General features: G+C 44.3%; 1 protein-coding gene across 1 annotated transcript in view; it reads right to left on the reverse strand.

Annotated features, from left to right (window-relative positions):
• Window positions 1-14,594, reverse strand: part of LOC105898467 (adenylate cyclase type 1) — a 45,261-nt gene that overhangs the window by 8,740 nt on the left and 21,927 nt on the right. Inside the window, exons 5-10 of the mRNA XM_031563367.2 lie at window positions 8,037-8,164; window positions 5,392-5,550; window positions 5,114-5,255; window positions 4,109-4,264; window positions 2,144-2,338; window positions 1,787-1,884 (exon numbers count right to left, since the gene is read on the reverse strand). Coding sequence (XP_031419227.1) covers window positions 1,787-1,884; window positions 2,144-2,338; window positions 4,109-4,264; window positions 5,114-5,255; window positions 5,392-5,550; window positions 8,037-8,164 — 878 coding nt within the window. The remainder of the gene's footprint in view (window positions 1-1,786; window positions 1,885-2,143; window positions 2,339-4,108; window positions 4,265-5,113; window positions 5,256-5,391; window positions 5,551-8,036; window positions 8,165-14,594) is intronic.

A 14,594-nucleotide genomic window follows, 5' to 3' on the forward strand; every position in this document is an offset into this window, starting at 1 on the left:
CAGCAGGCCCTTCTAAAACTGTTCAATCTTGTTCTACAAGCTGGCTGCTTCACTCAGATCGGGAACAGGAGGCTTATATCCCCAGTCTATAAGAGTGGAGACAGATTTGACCCCAATAACTACCGTATGAGCAGTAAGCAGTAAGTGGAACATTATGAATGCCCATATAGGTACAGGCCTTCCTTATCGATTGGCTTCTTACCAAAACATCGCACCCCTGATCATATTTACACCCTACACACCCTTATTAATCAGTATGTTCACCAAAAAAAAGAAAGGGAACATTTTACTACAAAGTGGAGTATATGACATAATCAAATCTATTTATTCTGACAATGTGCAGTGAAAAAGACAGAATACTTCACTAAACGGCATGGGGTGAGACAAGGTTGCAGCTTGAGTCCTACCCTGTTCAGTATCTACATAAATGAGTTAGCGGTGTTACTGTCCAATGCCTGCTCTATGCTGATGACCTGTTGCTGCTGCTGTCACCCACAGAACTAGGCAGCAGCAGTTGGATCTACTTGAGCACTACTGTCAGAACTGGGCCCTGCCAGTTCACTTGGCCAAAAGCAAGATAGTAATCTTCCAAAGGAAACCCAGACCTCAAGGAACCAAACACTGTTGGACTTTAACCACTCTAGAGCATTCTCCATATTATGACTATCTTGGCCTGAAACTCAGTGCCTCAGGAAACTTTGACCAAAGCAGTGAATGCAATGAAAGACAAAGCACGTAGAGCTCTTTATGCAATCAAAAGTAATTTCCACAATCACAAAACACAAATCCCATTGAGAATCTGGTCCAATATTTGTGATAGTGTCATCAGGCCAATTGCTTCTCATTGATTCTCACAGATTCTCATTCACTTTCTAAAATAATGGATCCACCTAAAATTTAGCACATAAAATACACTGAAATTCCAAGCATTCCAAGCAGGTCAGCCTTTGGGTCCCCTCTGTCAGTTGGTTCTGAGGTTAACTAGCTAACTGACACACTAACCCATGATTCTCAGACCAACACTGTTTATCAAGGTAAATTCAGAATAAACCAAATTATGTAACAAACATAATTTGTTACATAATGAACATTGGGAAAATCAAACCAAGCCACAACACAAATTAGAGTATTATTAGCACTAAAATTGGCGGAGTATCTCTTCACCGTCAGAGATACAAAACAGAGACAGATGCTCACCAAGTACAGGCTATGTGACCACAGTCTTACCAGAGAAAGGTCAACACAAAAAAGCATGGCTTCTGAAAAGCAGCGGATCTGTGGTCACTGTATAACTGGTGAGGTTGAGACAGAGATGTACTTTTTCCTATACTTGTTTTTCTTTTTTTTTTACAATTCTCAACACAAAATTCCAAATTTCCGCTCACTAAAACACATATAAATACATAAAGACCACATAAACTGGTCCACATATTAGGAGAAGGACAGGCATTTCATGAGGGATAGTGAGTCTGAGATCAACCCGTGATGCTCAAACTAATGTTTGTATCTCACCTTTTCTACAGGTATGTGTGTGTTGACTTCATATTACAGTGTTACTGTATATCATTACTCCTGTATTACTGTCTATTCTGTTTCTCCCCCCCCCCCCCTCAATGTTATGTTACAAATCACTATGTTGCTTCATTGTTCTTTGTAATTGATAACACTGTATCTAAACAGAGAGAGAGAAAGAGAGAGAGAGAGAGAGAGAGAGAGAGAGAAAAAAAAGAGAGAGAGAAAGAGACCAAAAGACCAGACCAAAAAGATAAGGAAGTGGAGTACATACTGTGGTATGATGAGGAGGTAAACTAGTCCGAACAAGGCAGCGAGAAGTAGAGAGAGGACAACGGCACCAGTGAAATATTCATCATGAAGCTGGTGGTACTGTCAGGAAAACAAACAGAGAGAGAAAGAAAGGAGGCAGTACAGAGCTTTAGATGGATACACTGTGCAATCACAAGGAAATACAAATATGAACGCATTTTCTATGATGTCCAGAATAAAATATAATGAACTTCCTTACATAATGTAATGTACATTCCTTACATTTGACAGGATGTTAAATGCGCACTGTGTAGATTTTGTGGGGAAAAAAATAACACAAGATTTAAAAAAAGAGATGTGTGTGTGTGTTTTGGCCTACCCTGTGTTCCCTCTCTGAGCTCTTGTACATGAGCGTGAGGAAGTGCAGGTCTGCTGTGTTTGACTCCGTCTGCCGCGCCTCGATCAGCCGGCTGATGTAGCGGTTCACCCGCGTGCCCGGGGGGCTCTGCGTCACGTTGGCCGACACAGACGTACGGTTCCGCAGCTTCTCCGGTGCCGAGCGCAGCACGCGTCTCTGGACAAAGACAATCATGAAAGAAATGTAGTTTCTGCATCACAACTCATTAACCGTCACGAAAAATACACAAAGCTTGGTTTGCACAGACACACATGCCTTCCTATCCTGGCACATACTGTACTACGGCACCCAAGGCCCTGGGCTGCTTTGGGGGTGATCTTTTTGTCTGAAATGTCAACACCAAATTTCAGCCTCATTAACACTGCAACAAAGCAGTACATCAGGCCCTGACAAGCCCCTTTCCAAACAGAGAGAGCGAGAGAGAGAGAGAGAGAGAGAGAGAGAGAGACACACACATGGAGAGTCTGACAGAAGTCCCTAATGAGCCACACACTCGGCAGGTGTGCTCCTCCAGCAGGCGCTGGGAGCCACTGACTCTAAAATATTGTGGAGGCAACTTCACCATGCCGTTGTTTTGTCTTGCTGATGGATGAGTGTTGCTGTGGATGTTGCTGTGGGGAGAGAGAAACTTCTAGCGGCGGCGGCTGCAGCGGATGCAGCCTGGGAAGACAACATCCTCCAGATGGGCCCCCGAGCAGAAGCGCAGTCAGCAGGGGTCAGTGGCTGGGCAGTGTCCTGCAGCAAGAGGTGCCACCTCTGTCTAGCAGCAATGGCTGGCACATGCCTGAGCGCGGATCAGTGACCTCCGCGGGGGCCTCAGCGAGACCGTGCCCCGCCGTCACGTCACGTCACACCACGTCTTCTGATGGCACTAGGCACACGTGATCCGAATTAGCGGTGCTCCATTAGCGAGAGAGGTGTGAGCGCGAGAGATGATATCCATGACGACGGCCATTGTGATGTCAGTTGTATCCATAGTGATGGATGGGGAGTGATGCCGTGCGTCACATCTGTAGCGGCGGCACTGGGGGCATGCCCACACATTATGAATACTGCGGTCCAGTGGAGCCATAGAGGTGTGTGTGTGTGTGTGCTTGTTTCCCCAGGTAGAGCTGGGGGTGGGTGGGGGGGGGGTGATCAACTCACCGTAGCAGCCCCAGCAGGAGCTCACTGGAGTGGGGTGGAGGAGGCTAGCTGAGTGTGTTGGGTGGGGGGCGGTGCAGGATGTGTCCCAGGGTGGCCCATAAGCGATGGGTGTAGATAAAGTGTGGCATGAAGTGGATGGTTGGAGGCCATGGTTGGAAAGGCTGACCTCACACAAATGAGGTTGCGGGCAACGAACACGGTGTTCATGTATTGATCCAGCAAGAACTTTTCTATTTGCTTTCAAGCACTGTGTCCTGCATTTAACGTCCTCTAACTCTTTCATTTGTCTGTGAGCAAAGTGTCTGTGACCTACATTTGAATGGCTGAAAGTCAATCATGACCAGGGTGGTTTATCTGCCACCTACATACACACACAAAAGCATATGTTGACAGTTATGCACACCCAGTGTATAGGGTACAACATTCATGCACACACACACACACACACACACACACACACACACACACACACACACACACACACACACACACACACACACACACACACACACACACACACACACACACACACACACACACACACACACACACACACACACACACACATTTACAGAGGCTTATATACAGAGAGAGATTGAGATTTGCACCACAAAATTAAAGTGCCCCAGTGTATTCACTTTGACTCAGAGTTGCACATCTTGATCACCACTATATGTGTGGCATATATACACGCGTTGTCTCAGTAAATGTTGCACAGCTAGATAAAACACCTCGAGGCAGATTTGTACCACCACACAAATGCCCCAGCATCTTACTCACCTTGTCTCCATCTTCACAGTTCATGACGCTGGAGAAGGGGATCTCAGCCTTGAACATCTTCCTGCAGTGCATCAGCTGGACCAGCAGGTAGCACACTGTTTTAAACTTCATCTTTTTGGCAGGCTTGATGTCAGACAGGATCAGGCCAGGGAAAATCTGTCAACAAAAACAAAACAGAGACATCCCATCAAAACATTCACTCTGTGAAACAGATAAGAAGATGAAAACGGACAAACACACACAAGGAAATGGAATGAAATTCTGCCACAATCATTTTTATTGTCTCCATTATGCTGAATGTAGATAATACACTTATTACGTTCCCTGCTTGTAATCACGTTGACTAGCCCAGCACGTCCAAAGATTTTCTGCAGAAATAAGCGTGCTACATGTTTATTGCATATTCAGTGCAACACCCTGATATTCAGAGAAATTGCAAGTCATTTTCACATCACTGAACAGGCCTTTTTTTTGTTTAAATAAAGAGACCACAAAGTAGTACTGAAGTCGTGGCCCATCTGAAACATGCCCATGCAGTTTATGGGAGAACTGAAGCAGCCAGGCCTGCGTGAGAGAAGGCTTAGGGCACTCAAGCACACCCACTTAATGGCTACTCATTCCTGGGAAAAATGTTTCGAAAAATACGGCTTCATAAATAGCATCTCCAGCAACTGTGAGAGTAACAGGCTCTGAATGTGACAGTTGTGCGGTGTCACCTCATTTACAGTGAAGCAGACAGTTGTGCACCCCGCCTGACAGTTAAAAACATTCAGCCATAGCATATACAGTTCAAGGGCCTTGACTTGACTTGGATACATAGGGGATAGGGATCATTCATGCGTTCTGTCTCATTCATTTAAGCCTCACTTGCTTTAGACATCAAATAAAGTGGCTTAGAGACAGAGAGAGAGAGATAGACTTGTACCTGCCATAGAGCAACTCACAGAAAACTCAGTTCAGAGCAAGCAGAGATTAAATCCATCTCTTTCATCTGGCCTACTTTACCTTCCTGCGGTGAGATGGCACTATGAAGAAGGTCTCGATGTCATGTTTCTGCAGGAAGGCGTTCCTCTCTTTGCCATTGCCCGGCTCCACCTCGTAGTCTCCGTTTAGGCTATCCAGTGTGGATTTGGTGATGTGGACCTTCCTGTGGGATCCACAAGTCTCACTGGTTATTTAGGTTCATTTAGACTGAGGTGTATAATGCTTTCATGGGCCGGTAGGATTGGGAAAGCTATTGTATAGTCTCTCTCACACACACACACACACACACACACACTCACCCAGGCAGTCCCCCAGCTTCCATCACATTGGCTAGCGTCACGTCATTGGACCAAACATCATACTGCCACTTCCGCAGTCCCAGAACCCCACAGAGCACTCGGCCAGTGTGCAGTCCTACGCGCATGTTCAGGTCCACCTCTGTCGCCTCCGCCACTGACCTGCAAGACACAGTTGCTTCAGTATGTGTGTGTGTGTGTGTGTGTGCGCGTGCGTGCGTGCGTGCGTGCGTGCGTGCGTGCGTGCGTGCGTGCGTGCGTGCGTGCGTGCGTGCGTGCGTGTGTGTGTGCGTGTGCATGCGTGTGTGCGTGCATGCGTGTGTGCGTGTATTTCTATGCATTAGAGGTATGTGGTGTGTGAAAAGTACAAAAGCCTTTTATATGTACAGGATATATATTTGTATGTGTTAGTTTGTACACATACAGTATACACCTGCATGTAATTATATCCACTATGGGCATTTGTATCAAGACCTTAAACTTCAGGTATTAATAACAGAAAGGGTTTTACAATTAAAGAAAATGAAAAGCCTCCAGCCTTTCCCATTTCCCCCCGTTTCTCTGTATGAATGACAAGGTGTGTATGTTCTGGGGAGATAAGGCAGAGAATCAGCATGGCAGCTGCCCAGGATTTAAGAGACTCTCTCTCTCTCACACACACACACCCTCTCTCTCTCCACTCTCTCAGCTGTGTGGCAGGCCATGCTGAAGAGAGGCTTTGCACTCTCTCTCTCTCTCTCTCTCTCTCTCTCTCTCTCTCTCTCTCTCAGCAAGTGCTCAGCCATTCACACAGAAGCACTCTTTTATCCCTCAAGGAGGCTTTGCCCAACTCAAGACATAAAGGAATAGGGTGAAAATGCTTCTTTGTGCAGCCTCTAGACTAGGCGCTTGTTTCTCAGGGTAGTAGCTTGAGATGGTATTCAGCAGCAAAGTTCCACAGGAGACAAGAAAAAGACATCATCCGTACGACAGAGAGAGCTGGCAGAGTATAGCACACCCCTGAAGAGCTATGTGAGTGAGATGCCGGTGACCTCTTCCATGGGTCTCTGGGTCAGAGTTAGGCTTTGTGGTCTAACGCCCAGATTGTGGTTTAAAGGTTCATCAAAAGCCATACTGGAAAATCACTCTGATACGTTTCGGATGAAATTTTTCCAAGATTATTGTGTTTATCCTCTTGGTTTTTGAGCATATGTTCTGAAAGTAATGAGAAACTCAAAATATCTGATAAGAGATGTCATGAGAGAGAGAGAGAGAGAGAGAGAGAGAGAGAGAGAGCAATCAAATTTAATCAAAATAATCTTTAAAATTATCTTTTTCTAAAACAAATCATCAAAAATATTTTAGGATGTGACATCTGGATTATCATTTTAGGGTTACATTATTCCTAAATTCAAGACACTATTGTGCTTTTAAGTGTAAGTGTGTGTGTGTGTGTGTGCGCGTGCATGCGCGTGTGTGTGTGAGTGTGTGTGTGTGGGGGGAGGGGGGTTTGAATGTGAGCCTGTCTGTCAGTCTGCTTGTCCCTGTCTGAACTGAACTGTTTTGACTGACGTAGGAGAGAGAGCTCTTCATGCATTTTGCACAAAGAGGAGTGTGAGGTGGGGTGGGGGGGAATTGTTCCTCTTCTCGTTTGAGCAGATTGTGCCAGGCATGTCAATGGGACTTCAAATCCTTTCAAGCCCATTAAAAAAGCCGCCAGACATATTTTCTCCACTCATATGATATTCCAAAGAGTAGTCCAGCTTTGCCCAGCCCCATCAGACGAGATACTGTACATTTCTCTAGTGGCACGTCAAGCCTTTTCTTCCTGCCATTTCTCTTCATGCTCGGCACTGGCCCTTGTTTTGAAAGACCTAGACAGCCGAGCGGCGAGGGCTCTACCATACACCACTGCATCCCAAATCTCCATAAAATCAATGATGACCTTGTAGCGCTGGCCTCGGTAGAGACCTCTCGACAGCAGAATGATCAGAATATCTGGAAAACCAGGTGTGTGAGGAGCCAAGGCAATTGCTTTGATCAGTTAGTTTAGGTGCACCCCCCCCCTCCCCTAAGTCCACATGGGGGGAGGGCTGTGCTGCAGAGTGATAAACTGTGCTCACAGAAGGTCACTCTAACCTATAATTTGGAGGTGGACGGAGAGAGGGGCAGAGGCGCCTTCATTTTGGGGTGTAATTTCACCTGTCAGTCACCTTGACAGTTGCAATCGGAGGCACGGAAGACAGGGACTGGTGTCAGTCATCTTCTCACAGAAAAAGCCTGCATGTTTGTGTCAGCCACAGCGCACTGTGTAATACTTTAGCTATGTTATGGTATGGTGTGTTTCCTTGAACAGCCCCTAAGAATTATAGCAAAAGACACTCACAACTAAAAAGGCTAAAAGGCACACGGAATGCAAAGCTCGCTTGACATGAAAGTTGTGCCCTTTTCCAGTTGTAGGGTGGGCAGGGATTAATATACTTTTCGTGTGTGGGTCGAGATGTGGCTGTCTCGTTAGGGAAGCCTAATGCGATCACGCAGAGCCAGATGCACTGTTGGGTCGCAGTGTTCTCCCCTTGAGGATGCCGTTCATCATGGCCCAGTGCGCACACCCAATGGACACACACACACACACACACACACACACACACACACACACACACACTTACGTGATGGTGTCAATCATGTCCAGGCCCATCTCCACACAGCAGTGGGCGTGGTCCGTCTTGGGCTGGGTCAGGCCTGACACGCAGTAGTAGCAGTCCCCCAGAATCTTAATGCGTCTGCAGTGGTTCTCCTGTGAAGAGCACACGCACACACACACACACACACACACACACACACACACACACACACACACACACACACACACACACAAACAGTAAGAAGAGGCACAGTGTTTTTTTCAATGCACTGATGGTTTCAGGCGAGTTGCTCTACCATGTTAGGATGGGAATTAATGAAGAGAGATTTTTACAGGGAGCTGAGTATTGTTTACACCCTGGTGACATCAAAGTGTCGGTGGCACGGCAGATGAGTGGGCTGTTCAAAGGACATGTCACTCCACTCCTGCTCTGATTAGATTCATATGCAAACAACAACACAGACTTACAACCTGATTACAACCTGATGAAAAAGCACTCGCAGCCTTCTCTCACGATAGCACAAACAATTCATATGTGTGGGTATATGCTTCCATCCAAAAGCAGAGACTGCTGCCATTGCATACATGGTGACGGTTCATACAACACAAGTGCCTGTGACAAGAGTTGCGATGCTGCTCAAGGCGTCTGCCTGTAACGTCAATATCTCTGGAGAAAAAGATTACGTGTAGAGGCCTCTCATGGTAAGTGGTATAACTACTCCCTTTGTGATTTCTATTGCCAATCCTTTGAGCAAGCTATCTGAAACGCTGTGCTATCAACATTAGAATTGGCTTCTTAAAGGCAGCCGGTGAAACATGAGGTTCGCCTTCTATATACTTCTTTACATGCTGAAGACCTCTAGCGATCAATACATTGACCTGTTTTTGTCTGTGGTTGTGTAGGTGATGGAAAGATGAGGTGGCTGTGAGGCCCAATCAGCAAAGGGTAAAGCAGACAGGTAGACCAGCAGGCAGGCAGGCAGGCCTGGATGGGTTAATGGGCTGCTGTTTGGGAGAGGGGGGGGGGGGCTCTCATGGGCAGAGAGTGTCAAGAGCTCTCCATGCGTGCTGACGCCCACTAAGACGGATGCATCCCTCCTGCTCCTCAAGAGAACAGGTGCTGCCCAATGAATGTAAATGCTCTCCTTTCCCTGCTTTATCACACACTGACGAAAAAACTGAAAAAAGAAAGAGAGAAAGAAGGAAAGAAGGAAAGAAAGAAGGAAAGCAAGGAAGAAAAACGGAGGAAAGAAAGACATCCTTATACCTTTCAGTTGAAACCTAAGGCAAGGAGGACAGCGTCTTTGAACATACAGTTCTTTGATGTATGCCACTGCTAAATATGTTCAGCAATCAGCTGTGTATCATTTTATTATACGGAATAAAAATATGAGACACGGCAAACTATCTTAAAAGAGAATTTGCAATAAGATTTTAGCTCGCCATGCTGATTAAATAATAATCTTTATAACTCCTCTATAGCTCCTCATCCTCCCCAGTACTACACTGAAATTCATTTTTATTCAGCTTGGAATCGCTTTCATTACGTGCTGGTGTAAATGATTACAAAGCGTTGGCCCTATTGAGTTTAATCCACTCTAAAATTAATTTCTTTAAATCAAAGTGTTTCTTCAATTAGTGTCACTCTATAATTATTTAATGGATGTTATCTATGCTGTCTGGTCTTAGCACTATAATGTCTATATGTTTCTATAATTACTTGAGGCAATTCTAAGTCACCATAATACCCTCGATCATTTTACATTTATCCCTACTAAACACTCCGGTGACCAATTTCTGCTTCTGTATTTTTACATTTCAAACTAATAACAAAATCACACAATGTGAAATATTCACATTAAATGGAAAGTGATAGCTATTCTGAGACACAGCCCACAGAGATAACTTAAATTGGCTAATGCCATATGTAATAACAACAGCTACAAACGTTGTCAGTTCTTGCAGTCATTTTTGATTCCCAAACTCGGAAAAGTATTTTTCATTTACAGCTACGTGCAGCTGTGTCTTTAAGCAGACAGGGTGCAGTCTGAGGGCCTGTAAAACAGTGCTGGCACAGATATACGCGGCCATCTTCACCCTAATCTGTCCCCGTGGCTTTGTTGGTGAGACCAAGGGCTTTGTGGGCCAAGCGCTCGCTCACAGGGCTTCTAAAGGAACAGGCCACGGTCATAAATCTCTATTAGCCCAGGCTAGACTCCCCATTCCCCTCGGAGGCCTGGAGCAAACAGCAACCGAGGAGTGAATTACAGATCCCTGGTGTCAGCCTCACACCCAACCAAGCACGCACACACCCACACACACACGCGCACATGCTCGCCTCTAACTCTGCAACAAGCTGCCTCCTCCACATATTTACACTGCGCTAATGCAAATGGTACCACATCCATTACACCTATTTAAATCTTGGCGGCCATGGCACTGTGCCTGTGGGACTGTGGGGAGGTGCGCAGCACCTGTGGAAAACACAATCAATACCATATGGCTCTCGGAGAATAACAGGTTCTAAATCAAAGTTCACTGGAAACATGTCGTGGTCAAAATTGCTACAACTGTAAATCTGCTTGTAGCTGTTGAGGAAAGGTTTCTGTTTCGGGGCAGTGAGTTCAGCTCCTCCATGGCTAGTTGCCCCTGAGCAAGGAACAGTGAAGCCGTTATGCTCATGGCAGCAGGAAATGGCACCTTGCCTGGCAGCCACCATCACATAGAGGTAGAAGTGAGACATTAAACATGAAGTGCTTTTCCCCCACTGCATATGCTTAATAAATGCAGACTGTCAATGTACCACAGCAACACAGACTGAAAGGATTTACATTAATAATCAATAAATGCCATGTATATATAGAGGCCAGTGATCAACACTATCGATCCACAAGTGTTTTTTTTTCTGTGGCTGCACTGGAAAACAATACAACCAAAGGAAGCTTTTACCGAAATAAACACAGCAGTGATTAGCGAGTGACATTGTATTTTACATCTTGACACGATTCTGCATTATCCACACAGTATGTGCTGTAAAACCTCTAGGTCTTTGAGCAACTGAGATACTGGAGGCCTAGAAACAACGAAGAAGACGTCATGAAGAGGAAGGCAAATCAATGGCGCACAGTGTGAGGTCCTTTAGGAGGCTGGAGCCATGTGGTAGGCACATCCAAGACTCAGGGCCTGCTCTCCAGTCCTAATCTCCAAGCTCACGGCTTAGGGAGCCAATTCAGATCCAAGCAGGATTACCCTCATCACGTGGCCTCGCCACCATGGGCAATCTGAAGCTCTACTCAACCACCAGAGACAGGAAGTGTGTGAATCTCTCTCTCTCTCGCTCACACACAGAGAGAGAGAGAGAGAGAGAGAGAGAGAGAGAGAGAGACAGTAAAGAATGTGTATAGACTTCCAATCTCTGCAATACACACACACACACTCCACCCCTCTCTCATCTCAACACACATTCACACCTTTGCACATTGTAAATGACAAGCCACATGCGTTCAACAGCACTGAGCCGTGGAGCATATGATGACATACACTGTCATTGATCCAATCGACCGGGCCAACCCCCTCATCCCTCAACATCCTAAAAGACCATGACCGAGCAGTACATACAAACACAAGACAGTGCCAGTTTGTCTTTTGCTTCAAACACTTCACTACTGCAACACAGACATACACTGCTATTCAAGCTTTTTGAAATGACAAATACGAGGAATGAAAAACAAAGGACAGATAAGAATGCCATGTGTGTGTATCGAACCAAGAAGAAACTCGAGATGCATGTCCGCAAGGATGTGACTGCGCCACAGCAGCAGCAGTCGTCGTTGCACCAGTAACCTATGCAATTACGTCGACGATAACACTTCGCCTTCCAAAAGAAAGGTTTGACTCTCCTACCACCTGCTGAATGAGCTATAAATCCAACAAGGCGCAAAGCAGTGATTCTCTAATAGCAATGACCCACTGACATTCTGGTACACATAGGCAGACAACACACACTCTACTATTCAAATATTAACAGACAATGTTCAATGTGATTTGATGGTCATCAGAGCAGAACTAAAAGCAGACTACTCTGAATGTGAAGGCTGTGCATCACTTTTAGAGACAGGAAAAAACGTTATCTTTGGTAGGCTGTTTGAGTCGCAGAGCTGATAAGCTATCGAACCACATAGCCTATGCATTGGCTAACACGTCATACAAGTCATTCAGTATATAAGCTAGGCACCAGAGCATTTGTTTGAAACACTTCTGACATGTGATCCCACTGAGGATTATTTTTGCATGTTTAACTGACAGTTAATGATACAGTTTTTAGTAAATTATACTGATAGCCTACTAACATTAACTGCGCCAACAGAAATATTGATGAAGCCTAAAATTATTCTAAAATTATTCAAAGCACACATTTTTATGATAGTATTTTAGCCATAGAAGGGTATATACTGTAATGACAATTAAGAGAGAGACAAACAGATAACAGCAGTAACCAATACAGCTAGCTGCAATATGATGTGCTATGACAGATTTTTTTTTTTCTAAGTGGCTATTGGAATGGATTCCATGGTGATAACATTGGCAGTATTGCTACAGATCTGTGTCAATAGTCCATTTATTGTTGACACGGAATACCAACACATTCGCATTGGTATAGTTAATACGCAACCAAATTTAAACCGGTTCAAGATGGCGGGATACTCTATACACGTTGATGCTCCTTATAGGTTTTTTGGTTTAAGTTTTGCCGAATTAGAGAAGGATATTGCTGCATATGAAGAGAGTCATTTTTACAACTGTATAAGAGGGACACGAGAATAATCAATGCTTATGCTAAATGGTGCCCTGGTCATAACATGAAAAAGTCAGCAAAGGCCTCAAGTGTGCTGAGTTGGGGGTCTGCTGCATCCACGGTGGAACAAACCAAAACCAAGAACTACTGGTCAAAGACTGAACAAGAGGTAACCATAAATTAAATGTTGATATCATATTTATCCAGAATGCTTATTCCTGAGTTGACAACTTTCAAGGCTGACTTGGAGTGAGAAATGGTGAATTGACCAAAAGAAGTGTATTGTTTGGCGTGAGATGCATTAGAATCAATGGTTTCTTTTTTTCGTGCTAACGTGAGACAGGACATAGAAACGTGTCTCATACCAAAGGCGTGAGACTTTGTAACCATGTTATTTTATTTTTATTATAACATCTGTTTGTTGCATGTTTGATTGTGGAGCCTAACTCCCTTATATTCGTCAATGTCTTCTGAATTAATATCAGATTCTACAGTATATATTTGGGATCTTTTTCATGTTTAATGCTATCTACTTGTTGATTGTTCGAATGTGGGGCAAAACATGACATGACACCTGCCATGAACACGAAGGAGTCTTTATGAATGTTGATGACTATTGTCATTAAGTGTCATTCAGTAAATTAATTCATTTGTAATGTCTAGTTGACATTGTTTGGGATGTCTTTGTTATGACAACTTCACGTTAACCAAGACAACATAACTTGTCAACGTCCGCCTAGTTATAGGGCCCAGCAATAGCAATTCAGTGAGAGAATAATTTCAAATCACTAATTATTGTTGGTACCGTTTTAACTTTGTATAATGTGTATTTCTTTGACACAAGATTTTCCCCCTGTGTTGTGGGCCTGTGGTGGTTTGGGCCAGTTTAGGGAGAGTTCAGCTACCTGTTAAAAGGGTTGGCGTAGTAGTTGTTTTGAAGCTTCTGTGCAGAGAGCTTCTTGGGTGAGAGAGTGGTTGTGAGCTTAGTCGTGAGCTTAGCCGTGAGTTTAGCCGTGAGCTTAGCATGAGGTTGATATCTGTGTACTGTCTCAGTTTAGTGACAAGTGTACTAAGCTGTAATACTGTCTATACATATACAGCTGTTTGTAAATATCTTTTTGTTTTCATTTATATTCTCAATCTTTTTGTTTATATTTTTCACTTCTTGGATTATGCACCTGGTGGAGGACAAATACATACAATGCAGCAGGGAGACACAAATACAGAGTCTTGTCTCCCTGCTGTCTTTTGTGCCTACCCTAAAAGACTCTCGACCCAGTTTTTGTCAATTCCCAACACAACACCAGATGGAGGATTCAAAGAAGGCTTTGGTAAATTTCACAAATTTAGACCATGCTTTAGTACTTTCATTGGAAAATATTCCAGTTATAAAAATTCACAAACCATGATTGATAAATGTTGAACATCAAGGCATGAATGTCTAAATGTGTATGACAAATCAGATCTCTGAAAAATCAAGATGGCCCCTATAGACACCAAAGTATGGACCACCGTTATTGGTCTTCCGAAGAAAAGCCTGAGGATTTCAGGTAAACCAGTGGCAGTTTGTGTCGATTATTAATGAACTGTATGTTTTATATTGAAACAAACATTAAATATTGCACTTGGCTTGTATTTTAAGTGGTCTTGGGCTGGCTGTTTGGAGTAGGTCGTGCTGATGAGGTACTCTCAACCAAGAAAAAGGTCAAGAAGGGGGATTTATTACCTGTTGCTAAAGTCCCCATAAAGTTGATTGATGAAAACATTCCAGTGGAAGCCCTTGGGAGG

The sequence above is a fragment of the Clupea harengus genome, chromosome 25, assembly GCF_900700415.2.
Source record: "Clupea harengus chromosome 25, Ch_v2.0.2, whole genome shotgun sequence".
NCBI classification, from domain to species: Eukaryota; Metazoa; Chordata; class Actinopteri; order Clupeiformes; family Clupeidae; genus Clupea; species Clupea harengus.